The sequence below is a fragment of the Dermacentor variabilis genome, chromosome 5 (assembly GCF_050947875.1).
Source record: "Dermacentor variabilis isolate Ectoservices chromosome 5, ASM5094787v1, whole genome shotgun sequence".
NCBI classification, from domain to species: Eukaryota; Metazoa; Arthropoda; class Arachnida; order Ixodida; family Ixodidae; genus Dermacentor; species Dermacentor variabilis.
In genome coordinates, this window is record NC_134572.1 from 48599915 (window position 1) to 48627565 (window position 27651).

Sequence of the window (27651 nt, forward strand, 5' to 3'; positions counted from 1 at the left end):
AGTTTTTAAGTAGAGCTTTAGTCACTGGGGCGAACGTCGTGATCTCTCTGTTAATCATTAATAGTGAATTCAATAAATAAAATTTGCACATTGCCTGTTCTATTTTCTTTGTGCGTAATATGGTAGCTGTATAGCAATTAAGCCGTCAGTGCATGCCTAATGAGTATACTATACATTCTGGATGATTCTGCATCTTATACCCGTTACTAGAAATAATGTGGGGCGAAATTCATTTCGGTTTTCCCGTCAACGTATCTTTTACCGAAATATTATGTAGCGAGGCGTAATGCCAGCTGAAACTTAGATCTGTGTTTCGCTGCACGTTTTCTACACTTACTTTTAAAAAATAATGCAAGACACAGAATCTTTATAAAATCGATACATCTTGAGCATTGCGTAACTTCACTTTTGCAACGGTGACAAGCCTTTTAAAAGCGGAAATAGAGAATATAAACAGCGAATATTAGTTCATTATTTCCAGTCACATATTATCACCGTGGATATCATAAGTTCCACCGCTGAGAGTTATGCATTGCTGTAAAACTTATCTCAGTTTATCACCGTGGATATCATAAGTTCCACCGCTGAGAGTTATGCATTGCTGTAAAACTTATCTCAGTTCCTGCTGCGCACGGTGCTTAATCATCAATCAGTCGCTCCTAAAGCACATCGTGTAATGCACAATTTTCCGCGCTGTCATCGCGATTCATTATGACTCGAGCGAACCCGTCGTGGTGGCGTATATATAGTCGCTTCGGCGCTGCCCTGCTAAGCCCCGAGGAGCGCGATCAAATCCCAGCCGCGGCGGCCCCATTTCGGTGGGGCCGATTTGTGGGCCCCTTAAGGAAACCGAGGTGGTCAAAATTAATCCCGAGTCTCCGACTACGGCGTGCCGCATAGTTATATCGTAGTTTTAGCGCGTAAAACCCCGAATTTCTTCCTTTTTTTCTCCCGCTTGAGTGACAAAGCCCTGAAAGTCCTGTAGCGCGTAACTTGTGTGGCGTATCTAGAGTATATTGTCTTTCTGCAAGACACTTTCCTCTTAACTAGACAACCTCCTATATACCGTTTCGCCCGACAGAACATATTTACTGGAGAACCAGATCAACTTATCTTTGCCGCGCATTGATGCCCTAATGGGCACCTCTGCAAGGTCCGTGTCGTCTAATGACCCATGCGGTGAGCCTCACGTTGTGCACTCAAGCATGCAGGCTTCTTGATTGCATCCAGGGAGAAATAAGGCGATATTTGCGGGACGATGGGTAAGCGAATACTTATGCAAAAGCATCCATCCACTAGCCCTGAGGTGGTTCACCTCAGTAAAGTCAAGCTGGCGTCTCGTTTTCCTGTATTGGCAAGAGAAAAAGAAATTCCAACAAACAAGGTAAATAGCGCAATGATGCCATTTCTTGCACTTAGCAAACAGCGTATCAGCGTGTGGTCTGTCGAAGAAGGACGGATGAGATGAAATAGAAGTGCGTCAGAATACCGCATGAGGATGAACGTAGAGCAAAGCTTGGGCGAAATTCCTCTTGTTGTAATAGTGCGCATATTTATGTTCATTGTTCAATGTCGTCTTTACTATGAAGTTTGGAATGTAACTATGCATAGCACTTGCTGAGTTTGATGTGACTTCTGAGCGATGATTTGATGTCTCGTTCTCTGTTTGAAGTCTTTGTCTATACAGCACCCACTGGTGCCTCCTTCCTTTTTTCCTTCTTAGTTTAGCTTATGTTTTGATATTTTGATACGGCTACATATTTCTGTTTGTTAGAATGGCATTGTTTTGAGGGAGATCTTGGCGCGTCTAGGCGGTGCCTGCTACTCAACAAATAGTGAACAAACTGAAATCAGAATATGTGCTGAAAAACACCCTTTGTGGTCAGACAGCACGAACGGCAACCTTCTGCACATCAGTGCCGGAAGCCAGAGAAGATAACCGGATAGTAAGCCACAAAATACAAACATGTTTAGTTGTATAATTAAAGAAATGTACTGAGAATTATTCGAGAATACATATCGAATTTCGCAGTTTTTCAGACGAGTTTACAAAGACCGAATACACTTACTTGCGTAACGTACGTACTTCGCATCATTCGTCCTGTAATCTTTTAAGTTATCTTGGAAACTAGCCTACACGAAAATCAGCGCGAGCCGCAATGAAGTCGCTGGTGCGTTATTTATGAGATTGTGAACTGTGTGGCAAGTTGTGACTGTGCACTGTGTTACGTGGTATGTACTAGTGGGACGTTGATACTGTGTATAACGACGTAACGCCTTTGCAGACTGTGCGGCAAAGCCCACAGAGAAAGTTCTGTATTGTTTTTCTTCATTCTTTTCTCTCATCTTTCGCACCCCTTTCCCTCCTTCCCCATTGCCGGGCAGCCATCCGGAGATATTCGTTTGGTTAACCCCCCTGACATACCTTTGCCTTTCTCTCTTTCTCTCTCTTACCGCCTCCGTTTTACGTCATGTAGCGTTAGCGGCTGGTGCTCAATGCTGGGAGCTGAATTTCTATTGCGGCTTCCAAGTAAAATGGTATCGCTCAAAATGAACTGCATTCTATATCTGCATCTGATCCCTCCGTCCAACACGTGCACCTCCAGCTTCAGCTCTAACACTCGCTTTATCGTTTATGCCATTCCCACTGTAGCCACCACTCAATAAAATTCCTTATTTGACGTTCCACCAGCAAGTAAAGATTCAAAACTGGCACTGACGATCGAATGTGTATGGCAAATGCAAGGGATGCGTGCACTCCATATAGTGCGAGCGCCTTTGAGTGCGATGGGTAGGAGGAAGAACTGTACAATTAATAAAAATCTGTAGAAAACGGGGGGGGGAGGGGGGATGGGTGCGCCGACGACATTTATCGTTCTCTCAATAGCACTCGTGACCATGGGCAGTCACAAGTTACGCAAGACTCCAATAAGAACCACACATCCTTGAGTCACCTTTGTTATTGTTTCTCTTTGTTTTTGTTTTTGTTTTGGCCCGCCGGCCATACCCAAACTACTCTAGCAGAAATAACAGCGACATGTCGTATTGTCATTTTCTCACCTCTCATTTTTCAGCGTGTTTCACGCGAAATAAGCAAGCGCATTAGCAAGCGCTCAAATTTTGTGGGTATTCTTTTGTTTCCATTGTTCATTTGTTTTGTTTTATTTGTTCATCAACTCTCACCCATCGATATAGCGCCCCTGTTGCAGAGTTCGGCGGCAACTCGGCGAAACAATTGATAAGAATTTAATATAATCAATGGAAAACAATAGTCGCTAGTACTTGACCTTGGCATGTCGAGGGCGCAGAAGAAGTGGAATATCTTGGGCGTGCATCAATGCACACTACAAGAATACCTCGAAACGCTCAGAACGCCCCTTATTTAGTGGCGGAGCCCTTCGATTGTACCTCTTTCAGAGAACGTTGTGTGAGCTCCTCTGTGTCGAGACAACGTGATGATTTACTTAGGGTGATCTAGGCAATAGGCATTCATCTTTTCAATATTGCGAATATGATGTTCGTGTAATGAAACTATGACCAGCTTAGTTATGGTAGTGTAAACATTGCCCAAAATCGACACGTATACGCTTGACTGGAATAAATATGGGAAGCTGTCAGCCTTGGGCTCACCACAATAGCATCCTCCATTACATTGGTTGACGTGGAAAAATAGTGGCGGAATAAACGGCGTTGATTAAAATCAAAATAAAAAATAAAGATCTTCACTGTACAGTGTTCCGCGACTCAAACGCGATACTCGGAGCGCATGGCTGCCAGCGCTTTTTGCGCAACCAGTTTCCTCTGTGTACCGTGAAAGCGAGAGCTTTTGCGACAAATTTTGACTCTATTCAACCACCGAGCGATCCACCACCGTTCATCGGCGGTGCGAAACGCTTACCGCCATCCGCTCAGAGTATCGCGTTTCATTCGCTGAGCCCTGTACTTTTCAATTGACAGTGTTTGATGCTACTACAGAAGCTAAAGATCCTGTAAGCCAATGGCTCTCCTCGCGACTGAGAAATGCGTCTAGGTTTCAGATAAAATGTTGCTCACGTCCTCTACCGCTCACTACCGCTTACGCTTGAATGAAAACATCTGCTGAAGCAGGCACAAGCGCACTGGGCTGCAACGTCCGTTCTAGGTTGTTTACCCTTCGTGCGTTTCACCGTCAGCGTTATCTGAAGGATGTGCCCTTGACGGCTTTGGCAGCGTTGCACTAGTGCAGCCTGCAGCCTATAATGCGAGATAGCCTCGTGACATTAAGCCAGCGGACGCATAACGATGTCTTCACTAATGGTGTCTCGAGAAGAGGGTCTATAATGGAGAGTGTGACGTGCGTGCATGCAGTGGAATGACTTAGTCACATGTCGGGGAACGTCCTGTTTATTCCCGTGGTATACTCCTAAGGTTCCGTCCGCATATGTCATGGTGACATACCCGTTGAAAAGCCTTGTGGCGTTAAAATAACCTTCGCTGCGGGTACAAGGCTTTTCAAATCTCTTTTTTTTTTCTTTTCTGGCTCACAATTATCATGGCATCATGTTTGAAGATATCTCTAGAAAGCCCCGTCTTGTTTAATAACATTCCTTAGCGTGGGCTCCATAGCTGTTGACCAATCACGGCGTATTAAGCTCGAAACAGAACAAGATATACAAACTTATTACTATTACTGTTCTTGCGTTACTATATCAACCTAAGGAGCAAAGACGTAGAGTACAACAAAGATCTAAGTGAATCTCGTTTCACCGTTGCGCGCACTGGTCACATAGAATGAGCTATGGCCGAGTCGGTGAGCACCAAACTAGTGACCAGCACCCATCTTCGCCTAATACAAGAAAATATCCTACCAAGACGATAGACTCGATGTCTGATAAATGCTCCAAAAATCGCATGCTCTGGTGTTTTCTTATGCTAAACTCAAGTAGGAAGTCGTTTTTGGTTGTTTGGTCTGTGCGTTTATTAATTCTTGGTTTGCATTAAATATATCTTACATTCGCTGTTTATTTGTCGTACTCATGTCTACAATATTTAACTAGCAAGTAGCTTTAAATTCCTGTAATATAAGCATGCTGTACTTGTTTTTGCTATAATTCACGTGACAATATAGAGTATGGTTAGCGCAAAAATTAAGGCGCTAAGTGTTGTTTGCCTAGAGAATTGATTTTCGCTCACACAGCTTCCGTATAAAGTAATAATAAGGCTATGTTTATTCTCATGAAATAGAATTACTTATGTAATTCTGAGAACTTAGAATAATAATGACGCCGTGTACAAAGAAACGTACCAACGTACGACTACGGTCACTACTCGACCGAGGCAACGTGGTTTTCTCACTCTCTGGACAGGAAGGTGACTCTTACGTACGTTGTAAGGCTAGTCTATAACCTATATAAGAACAGACTTTTGAAACACGTTTTGTTTATAATTTTTCGTTCAAGGTTGGGGAAAACGCACGAGGTGTGGTATGGTTGGGGAAGCACGAAGTATGGTATGAACACTCCTTCCATGTTATGTGAATGACTCTTTAGAAAGAATTACAACAGGCGCGGGACACCATTCATATTTATTGCGCATTGGACACATCTTCGTACAGTGGTGGTGGTGGTAACGGCGTTATTGAGACTCTGCTCAGTTATGATCTGGCAGGCCCGAGTCCTAGGATGGCCCCTCACGAGGAGGGACCCTTTTGGCCCAGGCAACGAGGGCTTCTTGTAGTTTTTCATCCGGCGTTCTGAACAGCTCCTCCAACGTCGTTCGTCTTAACAAAGGGCATACATCCAGGAGGGGAGCAAGACAAAAATTGGGAGCAGAGACGTGTTTAGCCAGAGCATTCTCCGGCTGGCTGTCCTGCACTCGGTTATAGGGTGGGGTATGTAAAGGCATTGAAAGTTACGAGATGGAGAGGAAGAGGTAAAGAATCAAACTGAAGATTCGCCCAAAAGCTCAGAGACGTGCGACAGATCTTCTAAGAATGTCTCTGTGTTGGCCGGATGCCATCATGTTGTTGAACTCGAAGTCGCTGTGCATCTGTAAAGCTGTAAATGTCCGTCTTTATAGTGTACAAATAGACGGAGCTGTTTGCACAGTCAGCTTCACCCAGTCCTCAAAATCTCAAGGACTTGAGAAGAAAAATAAAGGAAAATCGCTAGCCCCTTTTCCGTATTCCCAGTGTGATGTCCTTGGCTGTCAGGACGCCGAATCCGTTCTGAAATTCCAGGGGCACCTGAAATAAGAGACAGAATAAAATTAGCTCTTACTTTTCTAAAAAAAATCCCTTGTGCAGCAGCGGCTACACAGAAATGACAAAACTTAAATGTCCCGAAGTAGAACATCATTTCGCACTCCTATACGCTAATATGTATATTTATGGTACCACGGTACTACGATGCAAAGAAACTTACTCATACATAAAGAACAAACTGCAACCTGCAGTGCCACTTGGCGTATGAGTAAATGTGCATGTTTCACCAGTGTCTAAAACCTATTCTTTGTAAAGTTCCGTGATGCATAGCTGGGCTGCGCATGGCCAACCACAGGGGTGGGACACCTTTCATGGCGCCGTATGGATGGCGTGCAGCCTGTGGCTGCCCGGCTCGAATCCTTCCTCGTCATTCACTTTTCTTACCAGATGTCCCAGTGTTACCAGACGTATGGCGACGCGTTTCGGAGTCTGCCGCGCTTGATAAATAGCGCTCGGTCGGAGCAAACGGCGGCAGCTTTTACGAGGCTATAGGTCTGCCTGCAGCACGCAATGCTCCTCCTCGCTCTGTTGTACTTCGCTGTGATGCGTATGAAGTCATCAGAGCCGCTCATACACCACAACGCACCAGATGCCAGAGTTGGCGCAAACACTCCAACTCACTTTTGTCTTCTCCGTCCGAACCACCTTCACGTTCCGGATGGTGTGCAGGATAGACAGCTTCACGGTTTGCAGGGCGAACCGCATGCCGATGCAGTTGCGAGGCCCTGCTCCAAATGGCAGGTATGTGTACGGTTGTATGGACTCGACATTCTCGTCGCTGAACCTGCACGAAATTCACCAGTCGTGTTATCATCGTCAACTCAAAAATGCCAACACATGACACCACTGGTAACTAGCAGAGCTGCGCTGCTCAAAGGTTGCAGTTTTCTCTGTTTACCTTTCTGGATCAAATTTCGAAGGATTCGGAAAGTACTGCGGGTCGTGGTGCATGGAGTATACAGGGACGGCCACCAACTCGCCCATCTTCACCTTCACTCCCGTATCTCCGAGAACGTAGTCTTCATACGGTGATCGCTCAATACTGAAAATAAGCGCGCAAAAAAGAATTGATCGCTAAGTCCGATCGACGCTAACAACCTGCCTTTATTATAATTATTTTGCTAATTGGTTGCCCGGCATCTATTTGAAAACGGGGCTTCGGTTGGTAAAGAAAAATTCCACATTAAAGAGACATTAAAGAGACGAAATATTTGTGGTGTGCCGGCAGACCACATTTCTACACTACCCAAAGGCCACTTCTACAGTGAGAGATTTAGTAAGCCACAAAAGGCGCCAGAATGAAAGGCGGGTGGCGACGTCTTTTAGAAATTCGCGCAACAACCTACCGTGGCGGCGTGTCTGTAAACCAAGTTGATTCGTCTTGTTCATTTTTAGATATATAGCGCTTTATTCTAAAAGAGCCGACGACAGAACTTAGCATGCTGGAAGAACTTTTATAGAGCCACAAGGGTCCAAACACGGTAATTTACTTTGAAGTCTGCGACTTCACACCGACGTACCAGTGCTGGTGTTTTGGCGCGAAGTTCAAGACATGGAAGTTTCACCTTAATTTTCTCCTGTAATAATTAACGCATTTCATCGAAATTAAAGAAAATACAGTTTTACAGAAGTACTTGATTAGCCTAAACTGATTTATTGTTTTTCTTTAGTGTTTCTTTAAAGGCACTCATTTCACATTCTTCCTGCCGTTGGCACATTGCCTACAGAGAATTTGAACTGCACTGAGAAAGTTTAACGAATTGTCTTACCGCGTCGCTGGAGGATACACTCGAAGAGACTCGGAGACAACGCAGTCTAGGTACTTGAGTTTTGTGACGACATCAAAGCTCGGGTGTTCTCCCTGGATACAACACAGAGCAGAACGGCATGTCTTTGAAGCCAAGCCACAGACACTGTCACTTTCAAATTTTCCTAATCTCATTGTCAAATCTTTACCGTTGCACTTACGTGGATGTCGAAAAATTTTACTTCAGTATGGTAGATACACTAACTTACAGCTAAGGGCGCGTCATGTAATGTCTTCGTTTTCCACTCGCTTTAATGTTGAACGCCACTCTGTCATGTTCCTTTTTAAAAGGTAAGCACTCTGAACAAGCCGTCTAGCTAACATCGTAATAAAACCTCGACGCTTAAAGTACTGTCTTACAACTATTTTCTCGCTTGATGAATGGTGTGACAGCAACATTATCGATACAACAAATGGCTCTAAAAGCTCCCCATAGCTCAGCTACACTAAATGCGCCTAATAGGTCAATAGCTACACTACGACCCTCCCAAGCATAGAACTTCGTTTTCCTCTAACATAGCGTCTTGTCAAACCACTTTGCTCTGTTCGCACATCGTATTAGGATTACATAACACGCTTCAGACTTATGCATGCAGCTTCAGAGCTTTTTCTTTTTCTTTTTTCCAGGATGGTTATCCTGAAAGCCGCCCAGGTGAAACAATGGACTACACGCAGCGCTCTTACAAGGTATTCGCTGAATCTGCTGCAATTTTCAAATTTTCCCGTTGTGAACCAGTTTAAAAAAGCGGGGGACGTTGCTATACCCTCTTTAATGGGAATTCTTAACGAAAGCTTCCTTAACTTCAGAAATGTAGAACGAGAAACATTGTATCCGGCCTCTCAGTTCCTATATTACGGATGCCATTGAAACTCAGCGTAAATATAGAGAACGAATTATACTCCAGCCCCGAAGTTATGACCGAAGTCGTTCCATTCAGAATAGAAACGTGAATTTCAGTATGGTTGATCGATTCGTTCAATGAGTTTAGCGACTTGATGTAACACATGGGATACGATAGAGGCCGCTATAGGGAGGCCAGGGTGGTTTGCACAATCTGGGGATTGCCAACGTGTTCCTAAATTTAAGAACACAAGTCTTCTTTCATTCCGCACACATCGGCTGGTAACCGAACCCACGACCTGCAGAAGCTATCAGTTGTCCTTTAATTGTGATACAGCTAGCGAAAAACTCCCAACTTTATAATATTTTAGCTAATGTATGATAATCCATTGGCGATGTCAGTACGAAAAAGCGTTAGTACGCCCAATTCAATAAAAAATAAACAACTCGGACTGCGTACGTGAACCTTGAAACACTCGTCGACTTCCTCTCTCAGCTTCTCCTGCACGTCAGGGTGAATCGCGAGCAAGTACAGCGTGAACGTGATCACTGTTGAGGTTGTGTCCTGGCCAGCGAGGAAGAACAGTACGCACTGCGCCATCGACTCGTCCTCAGTCAGTGCTGCAGGCAAACATTTACGTCGACAGTGTCAGAATAATTTTATCGTGATTAACCAGAATTAAATAATGAGCCATTCCATTCCGCAAAGGTGGATGACCTGTGAAGCGGTTTAGCACACGACACAGAGGTGGCAGATAAATTTGCACAAAGATAGGAACGCATTCGGTGTCTTGACCGGTGGTCATCATGATGAAAGGTAAGCACGCACATTCTCGTATCACCTCTGTTATTATTGTACTAATTCCATCATATTCGCGTATAGTGCGGATTGTCGAGGAGCAACGTGCCTACGAAGAGCGACGGCAGGAATAAAAACGATAATGCGATCTTCGCCGGCGGCCGACAGGCACCACCGATGAAGATCGTGCACAACACGCCAAGCTCATGCTGGACGTCGCTTTACGTTGGCGCGTTGCTCGTCGGGAGCACAGACAATACGCGGATTCCCCATTACGACGACAGAAGATAAGTGAAATTCAAAATGGAGAAGGGCAACTTGTCTTTCTGGTTCTTTTATATATATTTGCACCGACCTCGGGACCGCGGCCAAAAGGATCCGGAGGAAACTAGACATATGCCTGACGTTTCGACGGCACCGCCACTATGGGAGAGCGGGAGGAAAGGAAACTTGATACGCAAGCGCTTGGAACACCGACAAAGAGAGGGCGGTGCGAACGTAGACATGGCCGACGCGGGTGGGCCTTTTGGGCTAAGATCCAATCGTCGCATGTGGCATCCACGTTAGGGGAACACGTCCCCTGTGGTTCTCGCCTGCCATGGAGTAATAAGACTTCAAATAACCAATAAAAATCTACACGAAACACGCACACACAGGCTTGTCTTGAATAAAGGAAAGTTACAAATCAGACGCAAAGTTATTTTCATCGTGTGGGAAGTGTAAGCAGCATTTCGAAAACCTCTGTTCTTACCCTTGTGCCATTTTTGGGTCCCAGGTGCGAGAAGGGTAGTTGAAGGGCGCGTTACAAATCCTGGGGCCTACTACCCGCAGTCCACAGGGGTACATGCCCTTGCGCTTAGACACTTTCTGCATTATCACCAGGATCGGCCTAGATTGTTGTTGACGCAGAGCAAAAATGCATGCAACCCTAGCCATAAACAGCTTCACTGTAAAACTAATTATACGTAGGGTTGAATGCGTAGGAGTTGTCTACTGGTCTGTACTGAAAAACGTCTGAAAACAACCAATGTTTTGATGGTTGACGATGCTCCATTAACTCTAAATTGGGAAATCGCTTGCGCGTCGGCAGGGAATTGTACGGTAACCGAGGGAGAGAAAATGACTGTTGCTCTAGCAGCTGTGGAGGGCTACCGCACAAATAGAAACGCACAATTAGAAACCCTTATAATTCTAACAGACTCCAAGGAAGCATGACGAAACTACATTAACGGCAGAATCGGTCAAAAAGCGCTCCAATTCTTCCTCAGCGCTGGCCAGCAGAATAAACGCATTAGACACACCACCTTTTGGGTACCAGGGCACACTGAGATTGAGGGCAACCAAAGGGTTGATAGGATGGCTCGCGAGCATGCAAAGCGAGCGGATCTAAATAGAGATCCTGAGGATTTCATGACAGTGATCCCAACGTACTCTGACACACTAAATTACTATAGAGGGACGAGGATCAGATATCTCCGCCCCACAATACACTCACTCAACAACAGGCAATTTACTGGCGAAAGCTGCAGACAGCAACTTTCCCAAATTTACACATACTGTGCAAAGTGTTCCCAAGTCAATACAGGGACACATGCCCGTGGTGTGGCGCAATACCCACATTTCAGCACATCACATGGGAGTGCAATACGAATAGCGCATTCCACAAAATAGAAAATCCGAGTGCGGAGCAGTGGGAGAGCATGCTCTCCAGCGGCGACCCTAACCTCCAACGGAGGCTGGTGGATCATGCCCGACGAGCAGCCACGCTCAGTAGTGCCCTGGAACAGGGGCGCCAACCATGCAGGCCGGAGATCGTCATCAACCAATAGAAGATGAAGACATCCGGCCTGACCGCTGAATTACCCTTTCTAGAGCAATAAAGTTTACTTTCTCCTCCTCCTCTAAATAACTCTAAAGTGAACCACTTTTTTTGCCTGAAAGAAACTGCTGCTTGCTAGCTTACCGCTTTCTGTTCTGTTCATAGTGCATAGCAAGTGCTGTTTCCGAACCCTTAAATACCCGAATTCTTAAAACATGCAGATATTGAAATATGGCGGTCCTTTAGTTCTCTAAAGTAAATGCATAATATGATCCCTGAGAATCGTGATGCATCATGCAAAATTCTCATGCACACACCAGACTCCGTTAGAGATAAAATTTGTTTTGCCAAGTTAAAATAAACTTGCCCAATTTTGTGCTTGGCTTCTTTAGAATGCAGTGTAGTCATTCTCTGCTGATAAAAAAAAAAGTTAGGCCCGTCAAAATCTCTGACGTCGTGGCGAGTTTTCGCGGGAGCATCAAGTCCGTGTCACAATCCTTCTTTAAATTATGCGTAATTTCTGGATCATCAAGGTACGCCTCGCGGTAAAAGTGGATCATATATTATTGTAGAAATGTTAATTTGCTAATACATCTAAACTTATTTTGTTCTTTAGCACCCTTTAATACCAGGTACTCAACGTGAGGTAGCAGTGGGTTGAACAACACACATGCGAAAACCTTGAAGCTAAGTGTGTTAATCACGCGCTCCAAACGAATCATGCAAATTTGTATCTTTACTGGTGGTCACTTTTGCTTCTCATGCAATGCTGTAGTGAACTTCTTCTCTTGTAATGGTCGCAGTCTATTTGCGCAGGACCCCATATTAAAAAGGCGCGTTGTTTACAACAGTTCAAACAAATTAAAATCGTCTTACACTTGTTTGACGAAAACGAAGTATCTGGCTTGACATCTGAGCCAAGGTTGAAGAGCTGGTTGTCCCGCTCAGTGGTATTTTCTGCCGTAGACCCCAGTTTTCCTTCCTGAGCATCCATCATCAGCTGCAAAAAGTCTTCGTGGCGCTAGTGGGCAGAAAAGAGGTAGCTGACACGCATGAAACAACTGTTTCGTAAACGCCGAGGAAATGTCACTTACGGATTGTTTGTCCTGTCTGGCCTTGATGATGTTCTGACATATCTGCTTGAAGTACAGAAAGATGTCTGCGTTGAATGGTCGAAGTTTTAGTATCTTTGCAATGGCTGGAAATAGGACTGAAATGGAGGTATAAGCAATCTGGGTTACTATATAAAGTGGGGATAACTATATCTGATTCGAGAAAGGAACAAAAGAAGAAAAAACCACACGATTTTGTGCTTAAACACACTTCCACTATTCCAGGTGGCTGCTAGCAAAGATTTAGAGCAAAGTAGTGCATATTAGAAGAGAGAAAAGTGTCATAGAGAGATAGCTGTAGAGAGGAAATTATATAAACCCGCGGCTCATTCATCTTCGTTTTCTTTGTTTCTCCCTACTGCTCACCCCGCACAACTTTTTAACGCGTTTGATGGAGAGTGGTTAAAGGATTCAAAGTGGTTTCAGAGTGGTCAAAGGTCAAAGTGGTCACAGAGAACAATCAACAGGAGGGCAGGGCCAATCAAGTAAGCGTAACGTTGATTTTTTTTCTGCTATCTCCCTCAATCGTACACGTCGTGAGTAATAAACGCCAACTCGGCTCAAACTCATTCCGGTACGTGGTTTTAATGCGGTGAGATATATATACGCAGATATATATAAAAGGAAGACAGGGATCTTAACCAGTTAAGAATCCGGCTGGCTGCCCTACGCTGGGTGATGTGGAGTAAAAATAATGGAGAGAGAGAAAGAGAGAGGGAGAGAGAGCGGGGTGGGGGGGGGGAGGGTAGAGAGACGTGCACGGACAGCGCTACAGAGTCGAAGGCGCTTGCACAAGCCGTCTGCTAAAGAACTCTATCAGCTGGAAAACTTTCACATTCTTTCGTTTTTCAATGCTACCAACATGTGCTTCCCCACCACAAAGGAGCACGAGATAGACACTCATCCTGCCTCGGAAGTAAGCACATTCAAACTGTAGCACATAAAGCGCACGCTTTGATAATGACCGTGCTAAATCGAACTCGTGTGCACTGCTCAAGCCGTCTTGCACATTACCTCATTGAGATATATCCGCGATGCAGTGGCGACATTGACAATGTGAGGAAGTGTGCGCCATTGTGGAATTGAGCAAGAAGAATAAGGATAACTAAGAGACGCCATTTTTTCTTTTACCACCACATAAAACCAGCAGACGGTGAAGCCCACGAAATATTTGTGGAAATAAATTATTCCTTTAAACGTTAGGCTAGAAAAATTATGGAAAATGGAAATGAAAGTGGAATGAAGTTTCTTTGTTGTTCCTTGTTGATCGCCCATTCTATATCAGCGAATGTACGCTTATCACAGTGTTTTATGTACATGTGATATGTTAGACTCGGACAATGCCGTTGACATTATGCAATAAAGAAAATGATAACATGCTACCAGTAAAAGCCAAATCCACATATTCCGCAATGCCAGTGTTGTGCCCTATCAATTAGGCTACGGTGACGATTGTCCCTCCGTCCACTTTCTTCTGTATTTGTGCATGTGTGCTCTAGATCAAGCCCTGGGAGTGTCAGTGAGTGCCACTCACGGACATGGAAGCGGATGTGGCACTTCCTTTCGATTAGAGGTCCCCCCGCTATCAAATGCGATAGAAAAATCAGGAGACCCTGATTTGTTTCGTGTTTTGTTTGTGTCAGCTTGGCTTTGGTTTCTTTACCAGCTGCCCACTACAAACGTTTAAGTTCTACGTGGCACCTGTGACTGAAATAATATTCCGCATCCACCACTATGGTCACGAGTGGCGCTGCAGCAAACACTCGCAGTACTGGATTTAGTAGGCAGACACAAATGCATCAAGAAGTGGACGGAGAGAAAGTCGTCACCGTAGCTCGTTTGTTAGAGCCCTGCACACGTACGCGCAAGATTTACGCTATAGCCTCCCACAGGTGGCAATTAAGTCGTCTTTTCGACCGCTTTCTTTTCCCGTTTCCATTCTATTTCTCCATTTCAATTCAGTTCGTTTCACCCATTCTTGCCTGCGACTCATTGTCTGGTGGCTTCGCGTCGTGGTTGAATTCAATAACTTTACGGAGTTTTGAGCACAGCAGCTGTACCCTATCTTGAAACTTGCTCAACAAGATACGCAACGACGCGCCTATTTCGAGGCATTAAAGCTGTTTATTGCATTTTGAGAGCTTTATGACATATTCGTGAGTCAAATTCTCACCAGTCAGAAGCATGCGTACTCAAAAAAATGCACGGCCAACGCCATGACGTGTTCGTAGCGCAAAACTCACAGAACAAGAAAAGGCGAGGTGTGATGCGTCCAGAGAAGGCCTCCCTTGATTTTGTCACGAATTCGTTGGTCTGGTCAGAGAAAGAGTCCAGCCTTGTTGCGAAAGCGCACCTCGCAATGACATCCAAGGTGTAGTGACCAAAGAACCTAAGCAGCAGAAATAATAAACGGATTCTTAATGCCCGACGTAAAATGCTGGAAGAAGCGCGCGAGCTGACGCGGGCTCCGCCAATTCCTTTCTCTACGCTGACAGCGTGTGCGCACTTACTGTTTGACGTCGATGTCATCTCGATTAGAAGCCGCCTTTTCCAGGTGGTCCGCGGTCATAACTGCGCAGTCCTCGATTAACGAGTTCATCTGCGTTCGTGATAGATACGAAATATAAGGTCGCCACCCAGAAGAGAGTCGTCCTGAGGCGATTAAAGCGCTTGTACGAATTACCTTCGAAACAGTTAAGAGCGTACGTATATGCAGAAAAAAGATTCTTCGCGAATGTGTTTAGTGTTTTCGAGTCTTCTTAAGTTACTTCTTAAGTTTACAGCCAACGAGAACATTAGATTCCTATTAGGAAACGTGCACAACAAAGAACGTCCTTTACAAAAGCTGTCGTATTCTCTGTGCAGTTCCTTGTCATGTTCCTGTATGATTAGTTTGTTAGGCTTCTGCAACTTAAACATCTGGCCATTATAACTAAAACTCCGTTATAGGTTAACTTGCAAAACAAGTTAGCCTCTCCGACTATATGCAGCCTATACGTGGCGCTGGCCTCACGGTATAATTCTAGCGGGTCAAAAGTTTTAGAGATGATTGCAGCAGTTGTAACGAATGTGTATGTGTCCCGCATTTTGCTTGCCTTTCTGTAGAGACTGAACTGACGGAATCATGACGAACTCATATCAAAAAAGAAATTATGGGGTTTTACGTGCCCAAACTACGTTCTGATTATGAGGCATGCCGTAGGGGGGGACTCCGGAAATTTTGACCACCTGGAGTTCTTTAACGTGCACCTAAATCTAAGTACATGGGTGTTTTCGCATTTCGCCCCCATCGGAACGTGACTGCCGTGGCCGGGATTCTATCCCACGACCTCGTGCTTACCAGCACAACACTATGCCCACTAAGCAACTACGGCGGGGGATGAACACATATCCGTGTCATGACATGAAAGGAGACGCTCACGTAAGGCAGCCGTCCTTATTCAATACTCGCAAATGCGCTTCTCCACACACCTCGTCTTGCCTAACTCGTACCTCGGTCTTGAATCGTAATTAGGTTGTAAGCATACGGACTTGTTTCATTCATTTTATTGTATCCGATACATTACGTATAATCTTATTTCTGCCAATGTCCTCTCTCAGCAGAGTCCGAGCCTTCAATAAGTGCGGCTCAGCTTTATCAGTGCAGTGCTACTATAGCAGCGGAACGGTCATTTTGGTTAAGAAAATTAAGATGTGTCAGCAAGCCTACTTACATAGTTTTGCATATCTTACATTGCCACGTCAGCCAAACTAACTCCGCCTGTAGCAACATCGGCATCGCACCATCTCCTGGATTCTTTTCGTAAAGTGAGAACTCGGGAACCTCGAGAACCTGTCAGTGGCACACATTTCAATACGAGTAGTAGTCTGTTTGTGTATACATATTTCAGTAAAACATGTATGAATAAAAATGCTATCTCAAAGCTGGAACGCTAGACACACTGCCACCGAAGAAATATATCATGCTGTTGCGAACTATGTGCTTTTGGTGTTACGCTTAGCTGTTGCGGTCAGCTTGAGAATTGAAGGGAGGGGGATCTGCTGAATACAAGTGAGCTGGATGTTTTAGCGTAGCTGCTACGTGAACGTGTCAGAAGAGAAGAAAGGAACGTGATATATCGATCAGAAAAGGTTTCAATAGGCGTATCATTAATAAACAGCGTAGGGAGTCAGCAGACGTGGTAAATGACCTTGCTCTTGTTTTTAAAACGTTAATCTCCCATGCCATCATTAAGAACGAGTGGCGGTTTCTTCAAGGCACGTACTACACAAATATTACCACCAGAGAGTCCTTTTAACTCATTTATCGGGCTATCAGAAAGCGACCGCGTGCAGCAATGCTAATCAAAGCGGTGAGGCGGGCTAGTTGGTTGCTAGATATCGGATTCATGTTGCAGAGCGGATTTGAAAAATACTTACACAGAAGGAAGCAAGTAGACTGGACGAGCCCTCGTTCGGTGTATTTGTTTCCTTCTCTGCAAGTGCTTTTGAAATCCGCGCTGCAAACGTGAATGCAAGATCCAGCAATGCTGTTTTTTTTTCCTCTTGTCCGTTACTGGAAGGAAATTCAAAGCTTTTGAATCATCGTTTCGGTGCAGGCACTCTGTCGAGTGTCTTGCGTTAGCTGCTGCAATAATAGTAACGCACGCCCCCGTTTTTCGTTTCCTGTCACCGGGTAAGAAATGTTAAAAGGCTATTGCTCAGCGCAAGACGCACTTGCATGTATCAGAACATTCTCGATTGTCGTAGCCGATTCTACCTGCAGTCTAGGTTGTCGGCGAACTTGGATCAATTAGACTGCATGCGCGACACGAATAGTGTCGTACATTCTGGCAGGTACGCGAGCACCAGTGCTTATGCTGAAACCTTCGACGAGTCATGTATAAATAGTCGATGCGTCTGACTCATCGATCAGAGTTCGACGACAGCTGAGTGTGCTTGCCACTATCGTTATGCGTTAAATGTCACTTGTTTCTTCTGGACGCAGTTTCGTCCGGAAAACGGTTAGCTTTCGTTGCTCACAGTTTTCGTCACTGTCTGCTTCTTCACCATCAAGGCAACGTGAAAATAGCATGTCAGAAGTAGCTCAACGCAAGCAAAAAAAAATTACCGCTGCGCTTTTCATACGTCCCCCATAAAGAAACCGGCAAGCATTTTATTCATTATTACAAACGTTCATTTAGTCTAGTGGTATAAGTACTCAATCCCTAAGTTATGTGTCGATCGGTGTTTGACTTCCAGAATATTGGAGCACTTTCTTCTGGGCTCGTTGTCAAAGCATAAAAAGCAAATGGCGTCTGCGAATTCGCCACGAGTTTGCCTTTTTTCTATATATCTTGCATTTTTCATTACACTAGAAAAATGTACTTAGTTTTTATTTTCTTGTCTAGCTTAGTCGATTTCCTTTATCTGTAAGAATTTCATGGAACATTATTGAAATACTCTTAATCCGCTCCACCTCTTCACAGCAATAGCAAGTGACACCGACTTACTGCACCTTCATGTTGCGCTAACACTCTACATTATTATATTTAAAAAAAGCAAGTGAATGTAAATTTAAAAAAAACACTATTGTCAACTTTACCACCGCTTTTTTTAATTTCATAGTTTCATAGGCTGTAATCTTTGCCAGAGTTTGTTTGACACATTCGGCAAATTAAGGTTTCTGAAAACTACCACATGATGTACTCATGTGCGTCACGTACAATGGTTTCTTTGTATTTCTCCTTCCAATGTAGGATTTTGTGCCATGTTTTTATAGCGGTATGAAAGGCTCGTTACTTCTGCTGTCTTCCAATACTCGCCTAGGCGACCAAATAGACAGCTAAGCGGAGAGTGGCCTTCTTAATTCTCGTTCCAGTTCTGACGGAGCGGCGAACGAAACAACTTCGCGAACACCATAGACTACACAACTCAGGATCGACGTCATAAATGCTGCAATCTATTTTGTTGTCCAGACAAGATGGCGACTGAGCTGATTGCTTCGAAAATCGCTAAGAATGTCGCCGGTGCACAAAAGACGCTATCTTATGCGCTGCATGTAGCATATGCTGCGTTTTCCATAGGTTCGAGCCCTCAAAGCATATACGTAGGGATAACATAAGCTTTCTTTTGTTTTCCTTTTTTTTTTGCCCTCGGGAGAGGGTCTAGCCTTGGTTATGAGTTAATTTTCTGGTCAGTTGCTTCTTTTATCTGTAACTCTACCTTTATGCTTCTTTTCTCGTCGTCTTGCACGTGCGTTCCATTACTTTCTATCGAAACTGTCATTTTATATGGCATTCAAAGGAAGCTGTCATCAATTCTGGCCAGAACTGCAGTACGCGCTTGCAGTGATAGTTCAGACGACGTCGTCATAAAACCTCGGCGTGCGCAATGTCACGACACGAGAGAAACAACACCAATCACCTTTCGCAGCTTTCCAGTGGAGAATGCTGGACTCGCTGCTGGTCGAATCTTCCTCCACTGTTCAACAGGAGTGATGCTCATCATGTTGTCCAGCAAAGGGTCGTAAAACTTGAGCGCCTGGAATAGAAAAACTGACCTTCTTGCCGTCTACACTTAAAATCGGTCTCCCGACACCGTCTCCACAAAACTGGGTGCACACAGAAGTGAATTCGACGCCTTTTGATAAGTGCCCATATTCCCGCATAATTTTACCTTATGAAAATGGAAAGGTATAGATAGAGAGCGCAGTTCTTTCTCAACCCAACGTTTCCCTTAGCTCGGGCACCAACGACAGCAATGTCCTGCCTATTTCGTCACTCTTATGTTGTCTTCTGTACTCCTCGCACTCATGGTGACCCTTCAATCTCGGCATCTGACGAAAGTGCCGCAATGCTACACACGAGCGGCGACGGGTCGGATGGGACGCGCAAACGACGCCACTTTCCTGTTTGCTAGAGTATTGAAGGATTGCGGAATAACCGGTAATCATGAACAATTGCCCAATGACTTGCATCTATGGGCTGTCGCGCTCTGGTCTGTGGTGTCTCAGGCAAGGTATTTAGGGGACCTTGGAAACCTCAGTTGAGATTGAGAGATTCATCATGCGAGATTGTGCACTCCCCGCTGCACGCGTCAAAATATTATTTGGCTCGCATGCTCATAGCACCATTGTACACAGATTGTTAACGTTTTCTCACCGCGTTTGAAAAGTGCTGCAATGCCCAAACGCTAAGTACGATAATCATAAAGCACTGCTTAGCTGAACATCGCATCAAGAGGCCATGCAAGCGCTACTGCGCTTCTTGAGATTGACTGACCTGTGTGAGCGCCTGGGATTGGAACGCCTTTTCTGTTACCGGGTTTCTTTTTTTTTATCTTTTCTTTTGCTTGTTTGTTTTTTTGTGTGTTCCTTTTTTTCTCCTCTCGCTCTTTGTTGTCTTTACAACCCCTATTGCCCCACCCCGGTGCAGCGTAGCAAACCGGAAACTCGCCTTCGGTTAACCTCCCTGCCTTTCTCTCTCTCTCTCTCTTAGCTTGTGTCATTCTTACGATGGCGTAGTGAGAGCTTATCTTTCTTTATTATAAATAAGTTTGCCTCTTTTATACGTTAATTTTCCTGTCAGTTGTTTCTTCTACCTGTAACTGCACCTTTATGCTTCTTTTCTCGACCTTCTTCGCTGCGCGAGAACCATGAGCTTACACTCAAAGAAAATTTTACACCCTTTGGAGTGCCCCTTCTGCCACACAGCAATAATCGTCATCTGCCTTGATGCGTTTCCTTTCTTGAAAACGCCGTGCCCGCTACATTCTGGTCGGTACTGCTATCATGCTGATAACGGGCATGCCGTTCATTACTGGAAAGTACGGGGCTCGCAGCGTTAAAGAATGGAAACGCATCAAGGCAGATGACGATTATTGTTGTGTGGCAGAAGGGGTACTCCGAAGGGTGAAAACTTTTCTTAGAGCGTAAGAGGAAGCTTTTAGCTCCATGCCTCCTATCTAAATACATGGAAATGAGAAATCGTTTTTGTCGGCAACCATTGCAACGAACTAGATGAGGTTCGTTACACTTCAAAGAGCAAGTTAAACTCTAGTCGCCGCTGGAAGCGGAATTTAGTTTTACGCAAACGATCTTTTTATGGAACTGGTTGAATATAAAATTTAGGAAAAAGAAACTATCTAGTTTACAACTTTGGCGACTCAAGAATCGAAAGACGTATCACAATTCTGAAGCCTGCATTCATTAAAACATCAGATTCGGACAAAATTGAAATATTATACACCCCTCGGCAATATATTTATTCTCTGTGAATACGACTTTTGCAAAGCTCTTGCAAGCATGGTGAAAAGTCTATGTAAGCTGTAAATTGATGAACCAAGCTTGTCCCCTTTAGAACTACGACATCTATTTTTGTTGCAGAACGACGGATATCTAACCTTCGTGTGTATATATTTTTTTCCAGGGTTAGCAATTTTCGGAAATTATTGTAAACAATTCAGGCCCGAAACCAACATTTCACATTCTTCAGTCACTATAAGCTAACTTTTCTTATCAAGTGCAACAAACGTTATTAAAATCAGTCGAGGGGTTGTTTAAGAAAATTCTTTCTGCGTTTTACATGTATTTGAATAGACAGCATTGGAGCCGGGGCCGAGCTAAAGCTGCACCGTAAACATTTTTTTTTTGTCAGGCAGTGTTATTCAAACTGCTCAGCTAGAAACTTTTTTCCCATCTTTCCGAAAAAATACTTACCCTTCTGTTTGGGAGTGATGGGAAATCCTTTACTAAAACCTGCTTCACCAATTCGGGTTCGGCGACAAACAGAATGAGCTTGTTCGACTCGAAGGCCCTGCACGTAAAGTTGTTAATGAAGAACGGGACGAATATTCGTGAGTGCCACGGAATTCTTTTCGAAGCGCTCACTTTTTTAGCACCGACGAGACGTGTACTGTACGAATTGAAATCTCAGCGCGTTTCCATCGGTAACTGTGTGCCTCCGTTCCAAACCAATTTTATAGGGCATTTTAATCCTTGAAGCGCACTGGGCTCCTGCAAAGAGCATGCATCTTCGAAATTTTACTGGCACGTTGATGAGATTATTTTCTTGAAGGGGTTTCCTTCAAAACTTAGAAGATGTCCTAGCACTAGTGTCTGTAGGAGCTGCAACTATGGCAGTTCAGTCAGCATGCGAACGATAGGTGATACATGGATTTGCCTAAACTTCGCACTTCTGGCTCGAAACGGCTTTCCGACTTGGCAAGTTAATCACATTAAGGAAAGTGTTGCGTTATAAATAGAATAAGTTACTGTGCTCGATTGCTGGTTTTCTTCTGGTGCTGCAGCTTTTCTCTATTTATATTATTTTCTTGCATCAGTAACAGGCAACGACGTTTGTGCTGAACCCTGAAGTCTCCTACTCTGCTGGGAGATCCTTCCCGTGGAGCTTGCTATTTAAGATATAGTCTTGGACGCGTCTGGCGGTCAGCATAGACCGCCCACGGCTCGGAAGCGGCCCAGTTCGGCAGTAGGATCCGACGCTGCTGATTCCGAGCTTTCTGACTCAAGAGCGGAAGATTCGGATGCTCTCATACCTGTCAAGCACCACCGTCCAAGACGCACGTCTCCGGCATCGTCCTCAAGTGAAAGGACTATCATATACAGCATCATCGAGATTACGACAGCCGCTTTCATGCCCGTGGACGCGATGGTAAGCCTGAATGCTATCTCTCGACAGAGACTTAATCATTTCTTCTTCAACCTTGCCCCTGGACTAATCCAAGAGGTTCGCGTGAACCCCTGGAAAAATGTCATTGCTATTGACACAACTGATGACAAGATGGTGCAAACTCTACTTGGTTTGTCTGAAATCGTTGGGGTCGTCTTAAATCTGTATTCTGGGTATACCACAGAATACAAATATAGCAGCTGGTGTCGTATCTGATGTGGACTTGTATCTCAAAGACGACGTTGTTAAGAACATGATCGTTTGCACACCATCATGCAAAATAATTAGCGTTCGAAGGCTGGGCTCGTCAATATGTATGAAGACGCTTTTCGCCTCTGGAAAGCTGTCTAGTCATATAAAGGCTGGGCTTGTGCGCAATCCTGTTCGACCTTTCGTACCACGGCCTTTGCAATGTCATAAGTGTTTTAAGAGGGGACATGTTCAGAGCTTTTGCACCAGAGATTTGGTCTGTGCCAAATTCGTGGGAATCACTATATAGATTCCTGGGAAAGTCAGGCATATCGGTGCCCTAACTGTAATGGTTACCATTAGGCAACGGATAAAGGATGTCCCACACTGAAGAATGAACAAAAGGCACTAAAAGAGAAAGCCAGAAAGAAGGCAGCAGGAGATGAAACCTCCCGTCACCGTAGTGCTGCCCCAGCGACTGAAATAGCAGCGCATTCAAAGAGTGACAAAGACACAACGCATCGGAAAGTAGGGGGGGGCGGACCTTCTGCCTCTCAGACACATCGTGGCGAGCGCTTTCGTCGAAACCGTCGGAACAAGTATCTACAAACACTTCGACCAAAGTGGAAAGCACTGCAAACACAACACCTAAACCGGTATCAGCCAAAGACGATGTGGAACTTGTCAATCTTCTGACGATGCTTGTCAACATCATCAGATCCCTAATCAACGGTCGCCAGACACCAGCAGTCTCAGCAGCAGAGCAACTTTTGGAGGCCCTCGTTCCTGTCCTCGACGGCCTTCACTAGACGTTTTGCAGGAAACAATTCTAACAGTTGTCAGCAGCCTCGCACCTTTGTGCTGCAATGGAATGTTAGGTCCATGCGACCGCGGCATGCTGATCTAGTCGTTCGACTCATCGCTGTGAAGACTCCACCAGACGTTATAGCGCTTCAGAAAACTAACGTAAGGAAAGACGAATATCGATTGCCAGGCTTCGTGGGTGTCCACAGTAACGCTCGATGTACTGAACCAGCTTGTGGCTCTTTCCAGTGTGTGGACGCGGCGCATACGCGCAATGCTTCAAAAACATCAGTGTACCTTTGTGCTGACTTGGACTTAGCGGTTATTGACACAGATGGCATCTGTGACAATGACTTTGAGTGTGCAGCTGTTACTGTGAGCCTCAGAGGTGTGTGTACGACGGTGGCAAGCATATACAACAGGCCTACACGTTCTTCCGATACCTCGCTGCTTGAGTGCTTAGTGCCTCGGTGAGGTGCATCGTTTGTGTTATGCGGAGATTTTAATGCCCACCATCCACGATGGTGTAGCAGTCCCCAAGGCAATCGTGGGGCAGATATTAACGCCATCATGATCACGAACGATCTGTAAATACTGAATGACGGTTCACCTACATTTATAGGTAGAGGAAAGGAGCATTCCACTAAAGACCTTGCGATATCTACGAGAAATGTGTGCTTGGCCTGGTCAAATGAACCCGACCCGTGGGGCTCAGATCACCTACCCATTTGGTTAACACCAACCCATACTGCAAGTCGCCAGGATGTCGTTCATACAGTGACTAAGTGAGAAAAGTTCCGACAGATGATCTCAGAGGCACCATCTCAAGACAGCCTATTTAAACTTATGAGCGAGTGCTTACGAAAAGCTATAGTACAACGACGACGGAGTATCGGCAAACCAAACCCCTATCCAAAGCTTTTGCGACTCCCTGCATGTCGGCGGCGCGCTTACAGACGGGCACAGCGCTCTAAACGAAGCACCGACTGGACTATATGCAATCGCATTGATGCAGCCATATGACAACATACAAAACAGCTTCGTCGCAAGAGCTGGGAAGCTTTGTGTAGTTCGTTGCATCTTGGAAGTGGTTTTGGAAATGTATGGCGCATACTGAAGGCTCTCCGCACTCCTGAAATCTGCAAGAATCCTACCGCTGCATTGAGCATAGCGACTGGCCAGTCACCAAAAGTAATAGCGGAGGGATTTGCAGAGATTTTCGTCTCTCCTGCATCCAGTGACATCACAATTAGCGACCTTCCTTCTTTGACAAGTCACAGCACCATAAGCGCTTCCTACGGTCCAGCCTGCCAGGTGGACGAGGCAAATTTCACTCTTGAGGAGCTTCGACACGCGCTGAGCCTCTCCAAACGCCGCACTGCTCCAGGTGAAGATGGTGTGGCGTATCAAGCATTGCGGAACGCTGATAAGGCTTTTCATGAAGGTATATTGGATGAGTATAATGAAGTATGGAGAACCGGTGTAATCCCTGCTGAATGCAAATCGTCCGTGGTGATACCAATTGTGAAGCCCGGGCTCCCTGCAAGACACCCCAAGTCCTAGCGGCCAATATCCCTAACTTCGAATGTCATCAAGTTAATGGAGCGAATGGTCTTGTTTCGCTTAGATGTCAGGCTAGAGAAGCTGAATTTTTCCCTGATGAAATGAGTGGGTTTCGTCGCCGCCGTTCAGCTCTAGACAGCATATCAGACCTTGTCTCAGCGCTCTAATTTGATAATGCAAACAAGCATTCCGCCTACATGCTCTTCCTAGACATACAGCAAGCTTCTTATTCAGTTCCGCATAAGGCGGTTATTTTCGCTCTTGCAATCGCAGGAATTTGGGGTCGTCTGCTCCAATTTGTGCATAATTTTCTGTCGGGGCGCTGGACGAAAGTGCGTGTCGGAGGAGTAACTAGTGAATACCGAAATGTGAAGTGCGGTGTTACACAGGGCAGCGTATTATCGCCGCTTTTGTTGAACACCGTACTCGCCGCGCTTCCAAGTCGTTTTCCTCGGGACACTGACTTCCCTCTGAGCATAGCTGTCTACGCAGATGACATTGCTCTGTGGATAAGCGGCCTTTCGCACCTTGGTCCGCGGCTTCGTGCAAGCTTGCAAAGAGCTCTAAACGCTACTTCAGAGTACTTGGGTGAATTTGGCCTGCTCATATCACCTGCCAAGTCGGCTGCAGTAGCATATCACCCTAAACAATCCGCTCGTCGAACAATCAGCCGACTGTATCTTGACGAAAGGCCTATAAACTGGATGCGACAACACCGCTATTTCGGTTTAATTGTGGATGATCCTATCTCTTGGCGTCCTGCTGTTAAATCTGTACGACGTAAATCGCACTCCCTCCTTAAGTATGTGGCCGCCTTGACTTATAGAGGTGCTGGCTGCAACAAAACGACGGCTCTCCAGGTGTACCAGTCATCTGTACTCTCAGGCACAATGTGCGCATTACCAGTTTTGAACATACCACCTAGTTTGATGGCCCAACTGGAGCGAGATCATCGCGTTGCCCTTCGACTAATGCTTGGATTATCTCGTGAGGCGCAATCTATTGCATTACTCACTGAAGCGCATCAATTACCCCTGACGCTGCAAGCAGACCAGAGAGCTCTGCATCATATTGAACGTCTGCACCAGGCATCGAATGGTCAATCGCTCCTTGATCGTCTCATTCACCGCCCGTTATCTTGCATGGAAAAAATGGCGCCATTATTTATGAATATCACTACCATTTATGAACATGCTGCTTCAGATACGTCTCCGTCTCCAAAATATATCACGAAACATGTATTCCCCATTTACCTCACAATCCCTGACATGCACAAAAAGTCTGATGTGCCGGTTTGGGCAATATTCCAATTGGCTCAGTCTCACATGTTCGAAAAGCTTCCAGATTATCTTGAAGTATTCACAGATGCATCTGTACACAACGACGGTCTAGGCACCTCTGGAGCTTCTTTCTGCCCTTCAAATCATGTACGGCGTATCTTTCAAATAATTCATCCAACTTCGTCAACAACTGCGGAGCTAGCAGCGAGAAATGTTGCATTAAAATACGTGCAAGAGGAGTTCACTATATCGAATATTGCCATCTTTACGGGCTCCCGTGCTGGCCTTAGCAGGTTACAACGCAGTGAGATTGATTGTCCACTTTTGCGCACCATTACTGACTCTGCGAGCAAAATTGCATCACGTGGGGTATCTCTCGTTGCACAATGGATACCTTCACACGTACGCCGGAAATGAAGAGGCTGATCAGCTCGCTTCAACTTGCGCTCATAACAACTGTGATTGCGCAGAAATTTTGTGCAAGCTTGATGATGCTCGTCTGCTGATTCGTCGGCACCTACTCAAGCAGGATCCAGACCAGCAGGTCGCAAATGGAACGTTCCCGCCCCGTGTTCGCGGTCGAAGCTTGCCTCGTTGCGCTAGAGCACAATTACTCAATCTGAAGGTTGGTTGCGTGAACGTGCACGAACGTTTATATAGACAAGGACATGTGGCAAGTCCATTGTGTACGTATTGTGGCTGCTGCGAGACAATTCAGCACCTTATATTTGAGTGTCCCGCTTTCAGTGCGCAGCGCATGTCGCCAGTGAGAAACTATCAGCTCCTTGGCCTGCGGTGTGCGACACTCCAGGAATGTTTATACCCCAATGGTTGTGCGTCTAAACATGATCAGGCCCATCGCGCCCTACTTACCTTCATAGAGTTAACTAAATTAGGTTCACGTTTGTAGCGGTAACATTCAACATTCTGTAGTAGCGTGACCTTCAGTGACCGGCCCTACTCTGTGTGATCTGTACTGTGTTCTACTTTAGCTTTAAATTTGTCCTGTTGCTCATCCTTTCCTCTTTCCTCCCCTTCTTCCTCTCTTCCATTTCTGTGTTGCTGTCACCTCCCTCCAGAAAGTAGGCAGGCGTTGTACCTCTTCCGGTGGCAGTTGCCAGCCGGCTCCTCGCTTTCCCTATTCTGTTAACTGTGTATATGTGTTCAAAATAAATAATAATAATAATAATAATAATAATAATAATAATAATAATAATAATAATAATAATAATAATAATAATAATAATAATAATAATAATAATAATAATATAAATAATAATAATAATAATAATGTATGTCATGAATAAATAATTATTTGCAGGGTTTAGCAAACTTTGATTGATTGATTGATTGATTGAGAAAGAACAACGTAAAAGATAACGCCTCGCAAACGCATGAAGCCACTAGCAAGAAGCTTAGGCAAATACATCTAATTACTACCATCTAACAACTGCAGGGCTAAAGTTCCCTTTCGTAATTTTTGCCGGAAACTCTACAATTCCTAAAAACTCTCAATTGTACAAAC

At 45.0% G+C, this 27651-nt stretch overlaps 1 protein-coding gene across 2 annotated transcripts in view; it reads right to left on the reverse strand.

The window, feature by feature from the left end:
* Positions 1 to 6592: 6592 nt before the first annotated feature.
* The window catches only part of LOC142582555 (cytochrome P450 3A24-like), a 71802-nt gene continuing 50743 nt past the window's right edge, over positions 6593 to 27651 (reverse strand). The window contains exons 4-13 of one of the 2 annotated variants that reach the window (XM_075692405.1): positions 21318 to 21414; positions 19025 to 19141; positions 15130 to 15218; positions 14863 to 15008; positions 12602 to 12717; positions 12384 to 12528; positions 9350 to 9510; positions 8011 to 8102; positions 7140 to 7283; positions 6785 to 7025 (exon numbers count right to left, since the gene is read on the reverse strand). In XM_075692405.1, coding sequence (XP_075548520.1) covers positions 6800 to 7025; positions 7140 to 7283; positions 8011 to 8102; positions 9350 to 9510; positions 12384 to 12528; positions 12602 to 12717; positions 14863 to 15008; positions 15130 to 15218; positions 19025 to 19141; positions 21318 to 21414 — 1333 coding nt within the window. In that variant the 3' untranslated portion in view covers positions 6785 to 6799. Of the gene's footprint in view, positions 7026 to 7139; positions 7284 to 8010; positions 8103 to 9349; positions 9511 to 12383; positions 12529 to 12601; positions 12718 to 14862; positions 15009 to 15129; positions 15219 to 19024; positions 19142 to 21317; positions 21415 to 27651 lie in introns of both variants that reach the window. The other variant, XM_075692406.1, reaches the window with a different exon arrangement.